The 20,050-nt window shown below is 40.3% G+C and overlaps 1 protein-coding gene across 1 annotated transcript; it reads left to right on the top strand.

Moving 5' to 3' along the window:
- The first annotated feature begins 7,628 nt into the window (after positions 1-7,628).
- Positions 7,629-11,264, top strand: SOSTDC1 (sclerostin domain containing 1). The gene is made up of 2 exons (XM_068674099.1): positions 7,629-8,027; positions 9,927-11,264. The coding sequence occupies exons 1-2, from the start codon at positions 7,823-7,825 to the stop codon at positions 10,340-10,342; spliced, it is 621 nt and encodes a 206-aa protein (XP_068530200.1). The 5' UTR covers positions 7,629-7,822; the 3' UTR covers positions 10,343-11,264.
- Positions 11,265-20,050: the final 8,786 nt, after the last annotated feature.

Raw genomic sequence — 20,050 nt, 5'->3', positions numbered from 1 at the left:
TTCCACCTGTAGGATTTTCCATCTACAGCAAAAACTATTGTGCTGGCCTGATCAGGCAGGCATGAGTGTGTGAGACGAGAGCTACATTTTAGATGAAAACTACCAGGAGGGAGTACGCTATTCTGTTTTTCCTCAGAGTGAAAATTTACTGGAAATATTCCTCCTGGAAAACAAATTCAGATGTTGACAGTTATGAAAGCTTTATTTGTACAATGTCTCCATGCGAGGATACATTTTAGAAAAGCAGCCCTGTGAAAAGCTTTGAAGAATTGCAGAAAGGCCAAGTGAACAAACAGACCGTTGTGACATTTCCCTGCTTGACTAATGGCAGCACGTCGCTTACACCAGTTTCTAACTCCAAATGGATTTAAGACCGAAATCCCCAAACAAATCTCCCTCACAACAACCATGCTTTGCATTGGAAAATTAATGTTTTTGTTGCCTTAAGATTACATATGTGAAGAGTGACGAGGGTTTGGGTAGGGGGTAAGAGGCCTAACACATGGTGAGGAGCCCACTGGGTTTCTTGCCACTGCTGGCGCGGGTGCATCGTCCTGCTGGTCAGTATGGACAAAGCTGAATCTCTGGAGAAGTAGTCGTTTTAAGTTCATCATTGCTGATCATCTCTGCTGACAGCAACCTCATTGTTAAGTTGTTTTGTAACCATATCACTTTAACTACATTTTAATTCCAAATGCTAATATGTTGTGATCATACAGATACACAGAGCATCAACTGAAGACTGAACCTCCACTGCACTTCAGGCTAGAGGACGGTTTTTCTTAAAACTCTGTGATTAAGCAAGCACAGCTAATATCTGTTTATTACCATAAAGATATACCGAGAGACTTCTAGGCTCAGATAAGATAAGATAAATAATCCTTTAAAACCTGATGTCATGCTTAAGGCAGGGATTATCTTGCTGCTGTTAAACTGCCATTATGTTAAAATCAAAAAGTCAAGATTAATCAAAGGAAAAATCAAAACTGAGCAGTAACATCTGGTAAGATTTTATTTTTTGACTAAAATTTCTTCTGCAAGGAAGTTCAGAAAGATAAGATTTTTTTTTTCTGACTTGGATCAAAAAAAGTTTTTGAAATCTTGACACCTACTGCTGCAAAGAATTTCCATTCTTTGTTCTTCCCTGAAGTGTTTTGATACTAAATTTTATCTGCAACCTAGAGAATGGGTGGAATGTATTGAATATTCATTCCCATCTCTCAACTTCATGGCAATAGAACTCCTATCCAAACTGAGTGTGCATGTGTTTCTATATATTATATATGTGTACATGAGTCAACAGCAACAACAAAAAGTTCTTGCTGTAAAAAAGCCTAAAAACTGTTAAGGACTTAGCCCTAAGATTTTGGAAACTTGACTCTCAGTGAGCATTTTGCCAATTCCTTAGCTAGGGCTGTAGGGTGGTCATATTTCCATTTAATAGAAATGTAATTTTTTTGCTTTAAGACAGATCCTAGAGCATTTCAGTGACCAGACCCTCCTCTGGCAGGGTTCCATTAGCTACTTCTGTTAGATTTTCTTTTACTTGTGAATTCAAGGCAAATAAAATTGCTGGAAAGTAAATCTGGAATGGGTTGTAGTGTCTACGTAGGCAGGTGGTACTCAGTTCTGTGTCTTATTTTCATTCAACCTGACTCACTCACTCATTGCATGAAACAGTTCGGGACTTAAAGAGGACAAGGTGGCTGAAACTAAATTCAGGTAGGAGGCAAGTATCAGTAATTGAGTCTGAAAACCTTTGTACTGATCTGATATTCCTAGGGATCCTTTGAGAGAGGCACATAGCTAAACCCTTAGTTAAGTCCACTTTAACTAAGGTTCCCAGTGTTTGAAACTGTTTGGGGTGATAACATGGAAATGTTCTCTGGATTGTAGAAGATCCTATATGTGCAACTAATAGAGATTTTCAATACTGTAAAAATGCATTGTAATATTTTATGGGTTCCTTTTAACAAAGTGAGCAGTATATGCTTTGTTCAATTATTTTCTGGTGTGTGCATTATGAGTGAAACCCTGATACCAAATGCATGGTCTGAATTCGTTGTGCGGGATGGGCCATTTCTGTCTCTTGGCAGGGAAAGGATTACACAATATTACAATTATTAAAATTCTAATTTGGGGCCAGGTTTTACCCTCAGGTACTTCCTTAATTTCAGTAGGAGTTGTGCATATTTATCTGATTGAAGAATTTGGACATTAACATTCTTGGTGAAGGTAACTTTTTTCTTTAACAAGAACGTGCGCCAGCCAAATCTAGGATCTGAATATAGCAGGGATAGGTTTCTTACCAGGAGAAAAATGTCAGTAACTGTTCTGTTTTGATAAGGGAAAGTGATTTCCTTGTAAGGGAGTGGGAGATGGAGCAGAAGGAAGGAAAGAAGGATCTTCTTCCAGATACCTTGTAGGCTTGTTTTTAAATTATGACTTCGGATCTAACAACAGGTTTGGCAAGTGTTTGCTTAGCAAACCCTGAACCTATGCCAGACTTTCTTAGCTGGTTTGTTGTAGAGTGTGCATTTTTTAAATACACTGTAATCATTTCAGACCACGTAATTAGAAACACAAAGCAGTTTACTGAAACATAGTGATATATTAAGAGTTCAGTTAATTACATGTAAAGAAACAGGACAGACTTCAAAACCCTTACTCAGTTGCTATTTTATTTGCAACTGGGGCATGTTGATGGGACTTCGCCTGCTTAACATTGAGTAGGAGTTTCAGAATTTTAACCTGAGGGTAAAATTTTCAAAAGCGTTTAAGTGACTGGTTCACCGAAAATCAATAGGACTTTTACTCCTTAGGGCAACATTTTAGAAAGTATGTAGATAGAGAAGTCCAGTTGACTTCTATGTCTGTGCATATTAAAAAATCCTGCTTTATTGCCTCAGATCTCTTTAAAAAATAACCAAAAAAAAAAAAAAAAGCTATATTTCACTGCCACCTAAGAGTTTCCCAAAAATGTTACCCCAAATAGACAAGCCATTGTCCCTATAGTTTTATGCTTGTAAAACCCTGTTTTGTTTTCATTTCTTCTGTATTCAGAAAATCATAAAACATGCTTTGGGTGATAGTAAGCCACAATGTCTTCAGTCAGGTCTTAAAATCTTACTCCAAATATTCAAGAAGAGGTGGCAATTATAATTAGTGCAGGCAGTTCTTCACTCTGCTGTAAATTTGCATAGAATTTTAAAATAAACTTAAATATTTTCCCTTTTTCCGTCTATATTTAAAGTCTTTTTTTTTTTTTTCCTGATAGAAATGATGAATTGCTTCCTTTGAAGGCAAAGCCTGACCTAAATTATTCTGTCTACATTATGTATAAGAGAAAGTAGAAAAAAAAAATAAAACTGCAGTACAAAATCTTAGGGAGAGGAAGAAGACATAAATCAGACCTAATTAACCATTCCCATTAATGACAATATATGTAGTGCCTTCTGTCGGATCACTCAAGTGTAATTTAATGAGAAAATTTTAAATGGACAGTTAATTTTTTAAAAACTCATTTTTTAAAAAATCTTTGGTTTGGGAATTTGCGGGTGGGGGTATCTCCCTAACATGTTTTCTGTGTGAGTTTTAGAAGTATGCTAACTTGTTGCACAACAGCTTACAAGTTCTCAACAGTTACATTTATTACAATTTTACCTCACTTTCAGACAAGTTCTCTTATCATGCTCCAAATCACATTTTATGCTGCTTTGAAGTACATTACTAATATGCTTATTGCTTAACAGAAAATAGCCTGACAGTCATTTCTGTTTTAAGGTGCAAAGTAATAAACGTCACTCTCTTTTTTTTGCAGTCATTTATCTGAGCCTGTACTTTGGAAACAAGTCAGAAGTGTAGTGCTCTAATGGTCTTCTCTTTGGGACGAGCAATAACAATACAAAAATGAATTTTATTCCTATTTTTCCATACAGCCTTCATTCTAATCCAGGCCCTCTCCTGTCATTATTTAAAATGGGCAGGTCCAAAATTAGGAAAAATTGGAAAATCCTTCTTATTTTGTGTGTGTTCAGCAATCACATGGATTGCAAGGATGAGGCTCCCTGGAAGTCATTTGTACTTGTCCATGCATACCCTTCTGTTCCCTGTGGCTGTTCTGTGCTGCTCGACAGGTGTGTGCACTCTGCACAAAACTTTGCCCTTCGGACATCATTATAATGCCTCAGAAACACGAAGGATGGGATCCTGCCAGGCATACGAATGACCATGGAGTCATCTATGAAGAAGGGAATTCTCTTTTGGGACCCTTACATAGCATATGTATTGCACACAATGTATTCTGCATACAGGGAGACAAGTGTGTGTTTCTGCATCACAGAAAATGACAAAAGCACGACTGAAGGTGCAGATACCTCCGGATACCATTCTCTGTGAAGAGTGATGGATGGCTTTACTACTATATTTAGGTCCATTAGAAGCAAGGCTGTTAAGATACAAGAAGCAGTTAAGCAGGAAAACAAAAACAAACAAATAAACAAACAAACACAAAAAAAACCACTACCCACCCCACATAGTTAAATTGTACCACCTCATCCCTGGGTACATGTACAAACATTTAAATTAATCTGGTTAACAGATTTCTTCCCTGAGCTTTCCCAACAGCCACCTTATGAGGATCTGAATAAACAGGGGGCTGTGGGCAGCCACGCCAAGCAGCAGAATGGGCTCAGGGATCTCTCAGGGATCTCTCAGAGATCCTTGAGAGCAGTGAAATCCAGCCCCTGTGCCCTCCACTCTGAGCACTCAACCCTCGAGACGCAGATACAGTCAATGTGCCCTGGCTGATCTTAAGTGTCATAATGGCAGATAAAGGAAAGAGAATTTATTGCTTACGACTCAAAGCATATAGGGTTTTATAGATCAATAAGAACATCCTGAGTTATGCCCAGAGGCAAAAAGGAAGCCAGTACAGACTTCAAAGACCTTGTGTAATATATTCCTTATGGCCAATATTACAGATTAAGCACAGAGCAATGTTCCACACAATCCACTGAATCTGACTAGAATAAGGGCAGACTATGCACTGTATTTGTCTGTTTTTGAGGCCACGAAGGCATAGGCAACTTACAGCCCTCACCCCTGAGAACTCATCACAACCTTCTGAGTAAAGGTAGCAGAAATCACTTTATGTCTAGGAACCCGTTCTGAGCTGAGCTTTAGGGAACACCTTTTGATTGTGAGGTTTGCTCAGGAAGAATAACAAAATCTGACTGACCAGCATCCCTTTCCCTCATGTGACTCCTAATCTCTTTCAGGAAAACTTAGCCAAAGCAAAAGACTGCAAACTCCAGGTTTGACAACAGAAAGGATAAAGTCAATTGACTGAGAAACTCCTCAGAAGCCTGCTTACCTCTCAAAGCAGGGAGGCCGACAGCGCTGCCAGAGGTACCAAAATCATGAGATTTTCATACAATATTTGTAATAAGTGGAAAATGCAAATGAAATCAAAATGTCTACAAACTACTAGCTCACAGAAAAACAAGGTAGCAAGGTAATCTGTGCTATCTTTCTTATGACAAATTCAGGACGAATTTTTCTTTTACGAAGGCTGTAAGAGGCTTGTCCTGAGGTCTTCCTTCTCTGAGTGATGAGGCCAAGAGAAGCATGTGACAAACTTAATGGTTTCCTACAGCCTAAATTTGAAAGGACGAATTTTAGCTTTCACTGAAAGATGGAAAGGTTAAGGCTTAGCAAGCTCATTGCAGGCTCAGTCCTACAGGCAATCCAAGCTCCCATACATTTTCCTTGTGAGAAGATTGCGTGCCTTATTTCAAAGGAAGCATCTCCCAAGGAAACCTCTGACTTTCCCAAGTCTTGTGTAATGTGGGAAAATCTGTCTGACTAGGAAGAGGTCCCCTGACTAATATCGACAGGAACTGTGGAGAACTGGAAAATGGGTTCCAGGTTTTTAATTGTATTGGGGCAGTTAATCTCAGAGACTATCCTACAGGGAAGGTGAGATGCGTGAAGCTCTGAATATGAGAAAAAATTAGGTAGGACTTGAACAGAGGCAAAGTAGACCTTTGGTTAGCTGCTGCTGAAGTAGAATAATGGTCAAATATTAATGGTTCTGTAACGTACTTATCTTCTTTGACAATTTGCTTAGAAGCTTTCATTTTCTACTTTATTTTACAGGAAAGGTAAAATGTACACCTTCACTTCTGTGGTTAAATAAGACATTCCACGAGAGTGGAGCTCAGAGCTTTGTCAGGGGTTAGTACTGATCCCACTCCTCCGTGCACTGCCCCGCTGAAAGATCTCACTCTGCCTTGCAACATTCTTGTTATTCCAGAACTGGGTTGGGCTACTCATAATAGATGCAGGCAATCAACTCACTTCCCCACACACAGCTCCACCAGAAAAACTCACTTCACCTTGCACCACTCCTGTTTTTCCTGTGTCTTTTAAGCAGAGGCTATCAGTTGGGTCCTGGCTGAGGATCCGTCCTTCCTCCAGCTGAAGCCCACAGTAACTTTCTCAGCAGCACAAGAGGGAAATGGTGCTGATACAGACGAATGTCTGCTTGTGACTAGGATGAAACAAACCTGTCTTCTCTCAATTTCTGGGGTTTTGACCTTGTCAGCAGAGGTAACTGATCTGTATTCCAGCTCTGCTTTCAAATAAAATCCAGCATGACTCTACAGATATCAACTCAGTTACAAAGGCTTTGAGACTGGAGGCTAATCTTTACATGATGTCACCTCCCGCATGGCTGTGCTTTCTCCCAAGGAAAACGTTTCCTTTTAATCGGAACACTATAGCTTTCAGTGTTGATCACAGTTGTTTTATTTATAATGAAAATCTACAGAACGTTCACCGCCGATGCAAACAAGCATTGGCCTACTGACAACATCTCAATTTACACTAGCGTTTGGATTTGGGCCATGTAATTTTATGGAAAATCAAGTAAGTGTGTGACACAATAAAAGCACATGCCAAAATAAGGACTATTCTTCCCTCTTTGTTTTCTTTATTACATGAAATAATACATTTAAAATACAAAAATGCTCTAGGCAATGTGCAAAACTAAAAAAGACGAGTTTGGTGAATGAGCATAGTGAGAGGCTATGAATATGGACATTTTGTGCTAAGGAGCCTAGAGGAGATGCTTTTATGCGTGGTGATCCAGAAATACATACTTGTAGCTGTGCACACCAGGGAGAGAATATTCCCCTAAAACAAGTAGTTTCTCCAGCAGTGCTCCACTCATTTGATCAAAGCTGCATAATTTAAAACATCTAGAGGCAACTTTAAATTATTCACTATAATTTTTTTAAAGCCATCTTGGCATATAGCAGACAGCCTTTGTGTTACTAGGGCTTTCCTGCAAGATCCGCAAACTTCTGCATCCTCACGGCACGGGCAAGTTTTTCTGAGGGGCGCCCTGGCAAGGAGGGGAAGGGACTTGGCATGGCAGGAGCCACAGAGGCTCCTTGTGCCCCTTAGTGCCAGGGACATGAAGCCGAAGTGCCCGGCGTGGTTCCCGGGTTTTGGGATGCCCTCGGAGCCCAAGGAGGGCTCCCAGCACCCAGGACCCAGCACCCAGGACCCAGCACCCAGCATCCAGCCCCTCCTCTGCTCGCTGCCCGCTCCCATTGGGAAGAGGTCTTCGCAGGCTGCTGTAGGGATCCCGCCCCTTTTGTGGCTTTTCATTCTGAAGCTCTCCACAACTTTACACCTGAACGGATGCCAAGCCTCTCTCAATATATAAGGGAAACGTCCAAGAGCGACTGCAGAGTTCCCGGGAAGCAGCAGCGGAGAAACCTTTCACCGGGCTCCCTCGGAGACCGCCCCAGCCATGCTGCTCCCTGCCGTGCACTTCTCCGCCTTGCTGCTCGCTTGCATCTTCGCCAAAAGCTTCTCGGCTTTCAAGAACGATGCCACCGAGATCCTTTACTCGCACGTCGTCAAACCCGCTCCGGCGAGCCCCGGCAGCAACAGCACGCTGAACCAGGCCCGCAACGGCGGCCGGCACTACGCGGGCACGGCGCCCGAGCGCGGCAGTGAGTATCCGTCCGTCCGTCCGTCCGTCCGTCCGTCCGCCCACCCCTCTCTTGCGGGGTGCTGCCGGGGGGAGAGCTGCCGGGGGTGAAGGAAGGTGGCGGGGGGACGCTGCCGGCTGTCCCCCCGGGGGTTGCTGCCGGCTCCCCTCCTGCCCCCGGCTGTCCCCGGGGAGGGGATGGGAAGCGCCCCCCGGCCCGGCTCAGCGGGCTGTGGGGGCTGCTCTCAGAGGCAGGACGGCCAAACCTCCCATTTCTCTTCCCGCTCTTTGGTTTTGCTTCCTGCTGGAGCGCCTACCTGCTTTACACCTCCAGCGGGGGTAAACAAATGAGCTCGGCATTTACCTGGGAGCCCTGCTCCGACTTGCCTCCCGTAGCTTCCTCCCGGGTTTTATGTACGTGTGTCAGATGCGCGGGGAGCTGGGAACCTCCCGCTGACTTTATCTGCTCCTTCCCTGACCGCCTCCCTAAAATGAAAGAAAATCCAAACAAGCACCCGACCCACCCACAGCGAGGCGATAAAAATAGAGGCAGCCCTGGAAAGGGAGGGCACGAAGCGGCCCCCACAGCGCGGAGCCACGCCAGGTGCCGAGGGAAGGGCCCCTCACGGCCAGGTGGCCGGGGCAGCCAGCAGCTAATTCCCTGTCACCGAGCTGTCACTGGGGAAAAGCTGAGCCAGGAGAGACGTAAAAACAGGGGAGACAAACTCGGATCCGCCACCGGCTGCTCCCAGGTACATTCCTGAGTGCAGCTGCGGGAAGGGAAACTTGAATTTCATCCGCAAGTCAGGCGGGACCAGCCCCTCAGGTCGCCCCGCAGAGCTGCCCACCCTGAGGCGCAGGGGACGGGTGGCCTTAACTCCATGTCCCCGTTCCCACCTGGCTTCCCCAAAAGCCAACAGAAGCAGCCCGTAGCTGTGATATGCAGATGGACCTTCAAAGCCTCTCATGATTCACTCTGAAACGTTTCTGGTAATTACTTGTATTTTAAAGGCGTTAGTTAATTGCATTGTGTGTAGAATCTGCGTCGTAATTGTCCTGCAGAAAGAGGGAGAGCGTAGCCAGTAAAGATTGCTTATTAAAATTAAGCGCGCTGTGGGCGTTTATTTCAAAGTGTAATTACCGAAATAAACAGTTGTGTTTATTGCAGGGTGCAGAGCTGCACACAGACGGGTACAAACACGCCTGTGTTAGAAGCTCTGCATTTTCCTTCTATGTCAGTTGCCCGAGAGAATTTGCAGGATCCTCTATGTTACACATAACGTAGAGATTACTACAACCAGGCAGATGCCTTCTGCTCTGAAGGCAGAACAGCCACTCAGAAATTGCTCCTGCCAGTCATTCAAACTGTAGGCAGAACACCATTCCCTGGAAACTTGAGCTGTTATCACTCTCACAACCTCTGTGTTCAGAGCATCAGTGCTCATGGGACACAGTCCGCTGTAACCGTGAAAGGACAAGAAACATAATATTTTAAATTAATTTAAACACATATAAACAGTTTCCAATGCACTGTTTTCCCCCTTGCTAATGATCCAACATAATTGTTGTAAACATCACAGAGCAAGTTCCTAGACTTAGAACAAGCAGGAAACATTTCTTCCCTTGGGGCATTTTTTCTCTTCTGAAAGGTATGTCCCTGTGAAGAAGGATAGAGAATGAAAGTGCCTCTTCTCCCACAACTGCTGAAGTGCGTATCCTTACCATTCCTTTAAGCTGTACCCAGAGATATCATCAGTGCTTGAGGCCCTTGTGTTGGGGGACACAACAGTAAAAAGATGTCCCGTACAGATTAAAGCCTCCTTCAACTTCTGCAAAATGCCTCTTGTTAATGTGAAAATGTCTGGTTAAGGAGATGGTTGCATTCCGAATCTCAGTGTCTGTCCTTCTGTGCACTCTGCAGATCGGGTTCAAGTTGGTTGCCGGGAGCTGAGATCCACCAAGTACATTTCAGATGGCCAGTGCACCAGCATCAACCCCCTGAAGGAGCTGGTGTGTGCTGGTGAATGCCTCCCTTTGCCGCTGCTCCCCAACTGGATTGGAGGAGGCTACGGAACCAAGTACTGGAGCAGGCGGAGCTCGCAGGAGTGGAGATGCGTCAACGACAAAACTCGCACCCAGAGGATCCAGCTGCAGTGCCAGGATGGAAGTATAAGAACCTACAAAATAACTGTGGTCACGGCCTGCAAGTGTAAACGCTACACCAGGCAGCACAATGAGTCCAGCCACAACTTTGAGGGAACCTCTCAAGCAAAGCCCATCCAGCATCACAAAGAGAGAAAAAGAGCCAGTAAATCCAGCAAACACAGTACAAGTTAGAAGTCAGACATTCTCTCCTCTCTCATCTCCTGCTCCTCCTGCCAAAACTGAACTCACCTGTAACCGTTTGCTTTACAGTTCTGACTGCTTAAAGACAAGTCTGCCATTGCTGTGCTCTCAGCTGACGCTGCACGCTTATTGCTTTGACCAAAACCAAAAGGGGCATTCTCAGCATATGGACGATTTGGGTGATTTTCCAAGTGCTCAAGATGGGGAATAATACACGCCTTCCAAACCCACACTTTAAACTTTGACATTTTCTCCTGCCATGGAGGCAAAGAAAAGTTGCCACGAATATTCACTGAAGTCTATTTTGTAAAAAGATGCTCTGTTGTGTGTTTTCATGAGAACAGTTAATTATCATGTCTGTTGCCTTCTCTATCATGTTTTATGAACTTCTGACAACAGCTTAAAATACAACACCTAGTATCTGCTTTCAGATTCATTCTTAAAAAAATGCCTTGCATGCTCACCTTTCTTTTATCTCAGTATACCAAAAATTAAAATATGCATGGCAGCAATCAAAAAGTAAAGCTGAACAAACTATTTATTTGTTGTTGTAATTATTTAATGAGCTTTTATGTGTATTATTTCCTTTCAAAATGTTCCTATGTTTATAGCTTTTCTCATGTATCAAAGTATTTTCCTATGATTTGTGGCTGGATTAGAACATACATTTTGTAGATAATGTAAAATAGATGTTTTAGCATTCTTGGTTTATATATTTTCATTTTGAACATTCATAGACGTAGATGTTATTTTGAAGTAGCAAATTAAAAAATGTTGTTTTTTTTTTTTATCCTCCACTCCGTATTATTTTTGTTTAAAAGTGTGCAATCAAAAGACAGATATGACTTCCTTTCAAATTAATTTCTCTTTTTTTTTTTTTTTTTGTACAAAAATAAATACTGCTAAGAAACTGTATTGTCTGGCTGTATGTATGAAAATATACACATTTTAATCAGTTAATCTTAAAAAGTGGGAGAACATCTGCTCAAAGAAAATCTATTCATGACATTTAATATAAAAATAATATTTCTGTAGATTCTTTTTGGATGTAACAATCGTTCACGACTGAACAGATGGTGCTTATTAACAGTCCAAACTAGGTTCATATTTAACAATTCTCAAGTTGTACATTGCAGAAGAAATGTGTATTTGGGAAGTTTTACAAGCTAGTAAAACACCACATTTTTTTACACTAAAGATGATGATCAAGTCAAAGACAAATGGTAAAAATAACAGTCAGTTTAATCTTTCCCATGCAGCCAATACAGTCCTGCACATTACCCACAGATCATTACAGGACATGTCAGGAAATATATAGAAAACAACCTACTTTTCAACACATAGTCCGTGAATCATCTGGTCTTAATCTTTCAAACTATATTGAGGTAATATGGGCACGATTTCATCACAGGACACTGCTGTTCATAAATGATTAACTTTTACACCCTGTTTGCACCCAAAGATAAGAAAACAACAGAGGATAATGAAAAGTCTTGCCTAATAATAAGGTGTCACATGAGCTCCCTTTAACCTTCTTGTTGTTTTCTCATTCAATCTTGCATTTTAATTTCAAAGGATTCATCATGAAGTTCTTAGCCCAGATCTTCCTCGGTTGTAAATAGAAACTGTTTGAAACTCATTGCTGCTGCTTGACTTATTGGATCTTAACTTTTAATGACAAAATTTAATGATTTTTCCTCAAAGCTACTTTAAAGAATTCTCTTAAAAATCTGCTACATGTGCAAAGATAGATACTTTCTTCATTTAAAGGTATATACAGGGTGGTACAGTTAAAAAAAATACATCAATGACCTAGTTGCTTCAAGTTTTGTTCTATGATCATGAAACTGTAAGAATGATGAGATCAGAGACCATTTATAAATAAAATCTCTGATCTTAAACGGTTCTTCTTTTAAGCCTAAGATGATAGGAGATGAATAAAAGAATTAGCAGGGAGAGAGGTGATGTGACATTGCAAATCAAGCCAGCAGATCTACAGAGTTCAAAGTTTTTGATTTTAACAGACATTATAGTCTCATTCAATCTCTTTTATAAGGGAAGGACTATTGCCAAATACCAGTGATTATATATATTTTTTAATTCTCTGGCTAATCCTTCAAGATGATAAAGCAAAAAAGACTGAGATAATAGACCAAAAAGTTACCATAATTCTTTTAAAAGACGATGGTCATCAGTAAGGTTGCCCTGCCTGTTTTGTGCTTGGCTGCTGGAAGAGTAGTGAAAACAGGCACAGATCTTGCTCATGACCCTCCTATAGTCAATGAAGTTTGACCGTAGGAACAACGTGCGTATTTAATAAGACGTTGCACTTAGCAACAGAGATAGTAACTCTTTCCTAGTTTGTCTCTGCACACAGAAACACCTGAAGGGGAATAAACTGACACACTTCCATTAAGATGACTTCATGGAAATTTGCTGAAGACGCAACAGAAAGACCACAGGGTCTCAAGACTGGTATAGTTGATAAAACAAGAGAAGCCAGTAGAAGCTTTATCCATCAGCAGTGACGCAACTTTGAAGTGCCACCTGAGGTAGCTAGGGTCTCATCTTTGGGCAGGACTTCAGCTTTTTGTGAAGGAAAGCAATGTTAGAAATTCATCCTAATGAATTTTCTTAAGGTATCTTGTCATTCATCTCCTGGCTCTGAATGCTTCCATCTGGACTATAAAACCTGCTTTCTATTTCACCCTGTTACTTGCAAGACTCACAGGTGTCTATCCAAGGATCCAGACTAAAGGCATTTTAGAAGTATATCCAGCTAGCTTTTCGTATACGGAGAGTCTCTGAATGTAAAGTTGTGGGTAGGATATGGGCCATCGTTCTTGTATCAAAGAATCCTGCCAAAGCTTCAATGAAGAAAACAGTACTGTTTAAACTTAAATAATTTAACATATGATACATCTTCTAATGCTTGCTTCAGTGTTAACAAGGAAAGACATATATGCTAGAATTTCCTTAGTTTTCACCTGAAATATTAAGCCAAATAGCTAAATAGTATAGAGACTTTCTCAGTAATATCCTATCTTATAAATAGAGCACTAAGTCCAGGGGATTCTTAAAAAGCATTTCCTTATAGTCGTAGACTGCGCTTGATTTCATTGCTTCATTTTCAACAAGGAAATAAATACTTGAGTCACCCTTCTTGGTAGCTGGACAATCAGTCAGAACAAAGGAAGATAATCTCCACTTGCACAAAATGTCACTTTTCTGCAATTCAAGATTTGAGAAAAGAAGCAGATTTTTTATATATTTAAAGTCAAACCTAGAAGGAACCTAATAATTGTTGTCGCACTTGCTTCAGAAAACTACAAGTGAATAAATTAGAAATAATTTGTTAATCTGCCATCATTATTACATTACTTTCCTGTTGATGAAAACTGCCCCCAGCTAAAGGGTAAATTGTTTCATAATGAGTGGAAGTCAATTTTCCTTAGACACCACTAGATAGAAACTTGGCCAGATGCTGAGTGTTTTGATAGCATGTTAGCATTCAGAGGCACACTGCATGGAGGCCGTCAGTAGATAGCACGAGTCATTAAGGCGTTATCGTTATCAATTGCGGAAGTCAGAAGGGCCTGACACTTGTCTAGACAAGAAAGGCCCTTTGAGAAGTTTTTTTTTTTTTTTTTTTTTTTTTTTTTTAGCAACAGTAACAAATCTGTTGCTCTCTCCTTTCTAGCAACCTTGGAATTGAAAATGCCCAGTCCAAGTCCAGTCGTCCAAGTCCAGTCATTTGGACACAGAGCAGACATTTGAATAACATCCTTCAAAACACCCAACAGATTTCTGCTAGTAAATCACTGCAGTCCTCCTAACCTTGACCTTTATATCCTTCCTGGAGAAGTGTAGCATTAATCAAGAAAAGGCTGTTCAACACATTCCACTGTGAGAGTCTTGTTGCTACAGTATTAACCTGGAGGTGTTCAGTGGAAAATTATAAGGAATCCTTAGTGTTGGAAGGTATCCTATTCTCATGATGCGTTTCCTTTCCCTTAGGCCAGGCAAGGGGCTTTGATTTTAACTTCATTGACATACATATAAACATAGCTCCAGGCTAAAACTGAAATTTCTCTAGAGATTTATGAGTTAAGCAGACATTCTGTCACTGGATTTGTTAATTTTGCCTGAATGTTTCCCCCACCCCAACAGAAAGCCTGTCCATGCATCTTTCTGAAAGGCACCCAGACTTTCAGCTCACTTGTCAAATGAGTTATGTGGACTGAAACACCAGAAAAATGTGATTTACGAGTAACTTGCCTACCACCCAGTTAATATTTAAACACCCACCTTCCTCAGTACTTCAGTGTCACGTAAATACTCTTCATTGTTAATGCTACTCAAACAAGATGCCATAACAGCAACTAGTCTCTACTCATTGGTGAAAAAATATTTACAAACATTGGATTTTAACTCCATTTTGGGGTTTGTTTTTTCCTAACTCACTTAGGTTTGACAACATATTACAGTGAACGAGGTCATGTTACATTACTTAGCTGGGATTCAGGCTGTCTTAATGCCTCTACACAACAACAAAGAAATACAGAGGACCTCTTAATATAAATGGAAACCAGGGCTTTGCTATGGCTGTTTGTGGAATAGGGTACTTAATGAACGTAAAGAAAAACAAATAAAAATATCAGATCTCTGGAAAAGAGGCCTAAATCAGAATATACTGTAAAAATAATATGGTTCTGTTTACAAAACCTCAAACATGACACTTGTTGACAAGTGGTATTTGTTACCATCTACTTAATATTAATTAAAAAATAATAAATCACCTAAATTTTTTTTGTTGAATATTTTATTTCTCATCCCCTGCTCTGTTTTAGGAGTCATACACTAACGTATTAATGTCTCATTGTTTAAATCCTTAGCTGTTTTGTCACAACACACTTGCTTTTTGATATAGAAATATTTTAAATCTCTTTTTGGAATGACTGGATGCATTATTTTTTAATTTTGACTACTCAAAGGAAAAGTCATGCTATGACTTGACCTAGGAGTTCTGCATTTGATTTGTTTTGTTAGCCTTGGTGAGAAGTTACTTAGTAAGGAAATTGCAAAGAAACATAGTAAAAGCATAATCCAGTCTGTGAAATGTGATGCTTTGGTGGGCTAAGGAAGAGCCAACCAGACACATATTACAGTTCTTTTACATAAAACAGTGGAGAGTTGAGGGAGGGCCTAAGGAAAAATGGAAGTACAAGTCTAGCCCTACCACATGAACGGGCACTGAGAAATGGTGGGGCTATGTAGAGCTTTAACACAGACTTCTGTAGCACAAAGACTGTTTTAATTGCAGCTGAAGCAAGTTTAAACATCTGTTGCTTGTTAGATTATTACTTTATTTATTTACTTATTTATTTATTCATTTATTTTTGGGATGGGTTGAAGAAAGCTCTTTTAGACTCCCTATGGCCATTAAGCTGGGATGAAGAACAGAGGTCTGACTGTTTCTAAAATGTAAAGCTGCAAAAAAAAAAAATAAATTGGCCTGCTGAAACCTTTGCTTTTGTACTTCTTTATTGCAGTTTTTAGGATGGTAGCCAGGGCAGATCGTATGGAACAGGTTGTGTCACTGCACTGCATCTTTTGTTTTCTGATATTGAAATGTCTGAATCTGGGTGTGTTTAGAAGAGGTGAAAGGTGAGAAAACAGTTCAAAAATGGAACAAAATAATGTGGAGGGCAACATGTGCTGCATGTCCTTCGTTTTCTTCTGCTCATCGCAACTTTTCAGAAGACTACAAAAGTAGTTTCAAAAAACTACAGGCTTTTCTGTCTGCAGATTGCCAAGCTCAAGCTACCCTTAGGTTTTAATAGACTGCCAAGTCTAAATTCACATGACTGTCCCTGTGTCTTCTCCTACCATTCAAAGAAAATAATGCACAGCAGTGTGATTTGTATCTGTATCATCCACAGATTCCATACAGGGCCACAGCAAATCAGGGAGATTCCAGAACTTGACATCTACACAGAAACTGACATCTCACTGCACTGGTCGTACCTTCTGGAGTGTGGGTACAGCCCCCTCTTTCTGAAAGAACAATACTGCCTAAGCTTACAAGGTTGGCGTAATTACCTACTTTATACTTCTTAGAAAGTTATCAGTCTGCCACACAGCTGAACTCCTTGCTGAGGAATTTTGCTCAAAAATCCTGTTCACAACACAGATAAAGTCGATCAGTAAAAGCATTCCCTCTCAGTGTTACCCTGGTACTGTTACAGGAATCTGATTTTATGAATAAAACTGTCCCTGCCCATGGCAGTAGGGGGGTGGAATTAGATGATCTTTATGGCCCCTTCCAGCCCAAAACATTCCATGATTCTAAGATTACAGGTAGTGAGTTACCCCTTAAACCTCTTTTAGGTGTTCTGAAACTAATGTCTCCTTACTTTCTATTGAGCTCTTTGTAATCAGTTATGAATCTGGAAACTTCTGCAAGAGGAAAACGTTTGCAACATCCTTTAACAAGAGTAAAGTAAATATTAATATAGGTTTTCATTTTTTATTTCCTTAATTAAATACTTTTCTGTATACTTTTATATAAAAGTCTTCATCAGACAGACCACTCAAGGTGCTGTCTGAATCTTAACTTAAGAATGTAGTACATTGTGGTACTCTTTATTCAAATACTGCAGCCCCTTACAAATCTTACTGCTTCTGCCCTCTACTTTGAAATTTCTAGCTATAGTAAAAATCTCAGTTCTCTCAATGACCAAACTAGTCTTCCCAGTAGTTAGGTTACCTATTCCACAATTCCATTCTGATAAAGGAAAAAAAAATTAAATAAATAAAGGATGCATTAGGACCACCTTTTCTTTTTGGCTCAGTGGCCATCCTATTGACGTGTAGATATACCTGAAAAAAAGAGCCATGCTCATTTCAGTGGTGCCCAGTGCCAGGACAAGAGGCAATGGGCACAAACTGAAACACAGGAGGTTCCCTCTGAGTATCATGGAAGCACTTTATTGTGAGATTGACTGAGTGTCCTGGTTTTGGCTGGAATAATTTTCTTTATAGTATGGTATGGTGTTGTGTTTTGGATTTTTGGAGTTTTAATTTTTTTCCCCTTTCTTATAAAACTGTCTTTACCTTGTTCTTGCACTTTCATCCTTTTCAATCCACTTCTCCCTCTCACTGGGGAGTGGCTGTGTGGTACATAACTGCCTTCCGGGTTAAACCACAACACCGAGCTCTAGCACAAGTTGCACAGAGAGGCTGTGGAGCTTCCCTCTTTGAGAAATTCAAATGCCACCTGGACATGGTCCTGGGCAGCCTACTCTGGGTGCCCCTGCTTGAGCAGAGGGTTGGACAAGGTGACCTTAGGAGGGCCTCTTCTAACCTCAACCATTCTGTGATTCTGTGATCTAAGCAATCATTCTGTGGTTATTTAGTCCATTTCCTTAAGTTTTCAGTGTTGAAGAGAACTGAATGCATGTGGAAACAACTGTACAGGTACAGGTAACTGTCAGGAAGAATTTTTAAAAGTAAAATGAGTAGGACTGGATTACTCAGAAAAGCTGACAGTATACATAGCATTCTTCATTAAATAACTGGTTTGCATCCAGCTAGATTAGCATGCTGGAAAATGGTTAACCTTTGATGGTTGCTCAGCGGTGTATGTTAAACAGGTTCAGTCTATATAACTGCTGCATGTCAGATAGCCACATTGCTGCAGCTGGGAAAATTCTGTAACCTTGATCTTCTTAAAAACTGGCAAATATCTAAGGCTTGACCCTTTCCAATCTGCCACTTCCATGCTAGAATTGGGCAAGCCAGCAAAGGATGAGGAAAAGCATTAGGACAGGACTACTGCTAATGCTGCATTTTTCAGTTTTTAGGGACTATCACCCTGCAGTTTTTGCTCACTATAAAATAACTTTAAAAAGAGAAAAAATATTCACACACCTTTCCACAAGGCAGGATGTGTTTTAAGGCACTTCCCTTAAAACTTGCCAAAAAGGTTGGAACATAACCCTAAAAAGTCAAAAGAGGAAAAGAAAAATGATAAAGCTCCACGTGACTGCTTTGCCTAATGCATACAATACAAATCCTCTGCAATGGCAAAGTCCATTTTTTGTGTTGTGCAGTACGCTGTCTTTCCTGCTGGAATTTCAGTCCCTGACAGTACAGCTAGTACCAAACACTCCATGGAGATAACATAGAACACTGTAAAGCAATAAAACACAGTGTGACACACCAAAATTCAAACAAAGACTTAGAGCAATGAAAATCCCAGCTCTCAAGTACATGTATTCTGTACTGTTCCTCAACATCACACTGTGTCACTGGCATTTGTGGCTTAATACCACGTATTTAACCAGTTACATAAACTCTTTCTGCTATTAATTGATTTGGAAAAAGGAAACTGCCATTTGTCTTTGCTCAGAGGTAACTGTTTCTCTAGTCATGACTGAAAACCTGTTGAACAAAATAAATAAAATATGACTAGTTTTACTGAGATGATAAGGCACTGTCCTAGTAACTCATGCCTGTTCGAGAGTCAAAGTGACAGGGGAAAACAATCTGAGGGATTTCTGTCCCTCAAATTCCACATTTTCATCTTTTTTTACGGTCACCATACAGTGCACTCAGACAGTCAATGCCCTAATACATAATTCCTATAAATTATTACAATAAATGCTAACTTTGAAGCTGAGCAGATAGGCCTCCTCAACCTTGGCATTACTTGACACCTGACCAAAGTACCTGGAAGCCATGGAGATGCTCCTGGAGCAAACACTTCTAATGAAATATTATGAGGCTTCCACCTCATCATCTACTTGCCACAGCACTCCCCAAAGCAGTAGAAGACTTTCTTTAAGTTCTTTAATTGTTCTGAATTTCACTAAAACTGTTGCAGTCAGAGACTCTCACTCTCATGAATTATTGGATTAGATACTACGGGGCAATTCTCTTCTGTTTAAATTCTTTTACTTTGCATACACAAAGTACTTATTAGCTCTTGAACTGACTTGCCATATCCCAAAGAAATAGCCTAAAGGATTACTGAGTAGAGAAGGGATAAACACTCTGGTGAAAATATAAAATTTTATGCTGAAGCTTTAAAATGCGTCTAACATCAAATAAAATTTATGCCATTTTTTTTTTCTCTAGCACAAGTAATACAATGGTGGAGCTCGATATATGCTTTTCAACAGTTACCTACAATGAAATGCAAATATGGTAACACTCCGTTGTGTGCAGAGATCACATTTTCTTTACATTTATAAAATTCATATTTTCTATTTATGCTTCAACAATTAAGAAACTAGAACTCATGGTGTACTTCTACCTCATCGACTAAAATTTACAGCTTGTTACACCATTTTGTCAAAAATCAAAAGCACGTATCAAAAATACTTTGCAGACTGGTGTATGAAAGCACTAGGACTTATAACTCCCATTAGGGAACCGGCCTATAGGTGATTCTATGTACACTACATATTAGGCCTGTAAGCATGCTTTGATATTTGATCATCAACCATTTGCATCATCTAAGTAATGCACGTGCATAACTTGCTGAATAGATGATGTTTTGATCTCAATTCCACATAGCAATGGGAGCAAATCAAAAGAACTACAGTTTATGTAAATATTCTGTCTATCTATAGTTTCCTTCATCAAAGAATCTCAAAGCAAGAAATAACCCTTTAAAATGATATTTTGCATTCA

The sequence above is a fragment of the Anas acuta genome, chromosome 2 (assembly GCF_963932015.1).
Source record: "Anas acuta chromosome 2, bAnaAcu1.1, whole genome shotgun sequence".
NCBI classification, from domain to species: Eukaryota; Metazoa; Chordata; class Aves; order Anseriformes; family Anatidae; genus Anas; species Anas acuta.
This window is presented reverse-complemented; position numbering and strand designations above follow the sequence as displayed.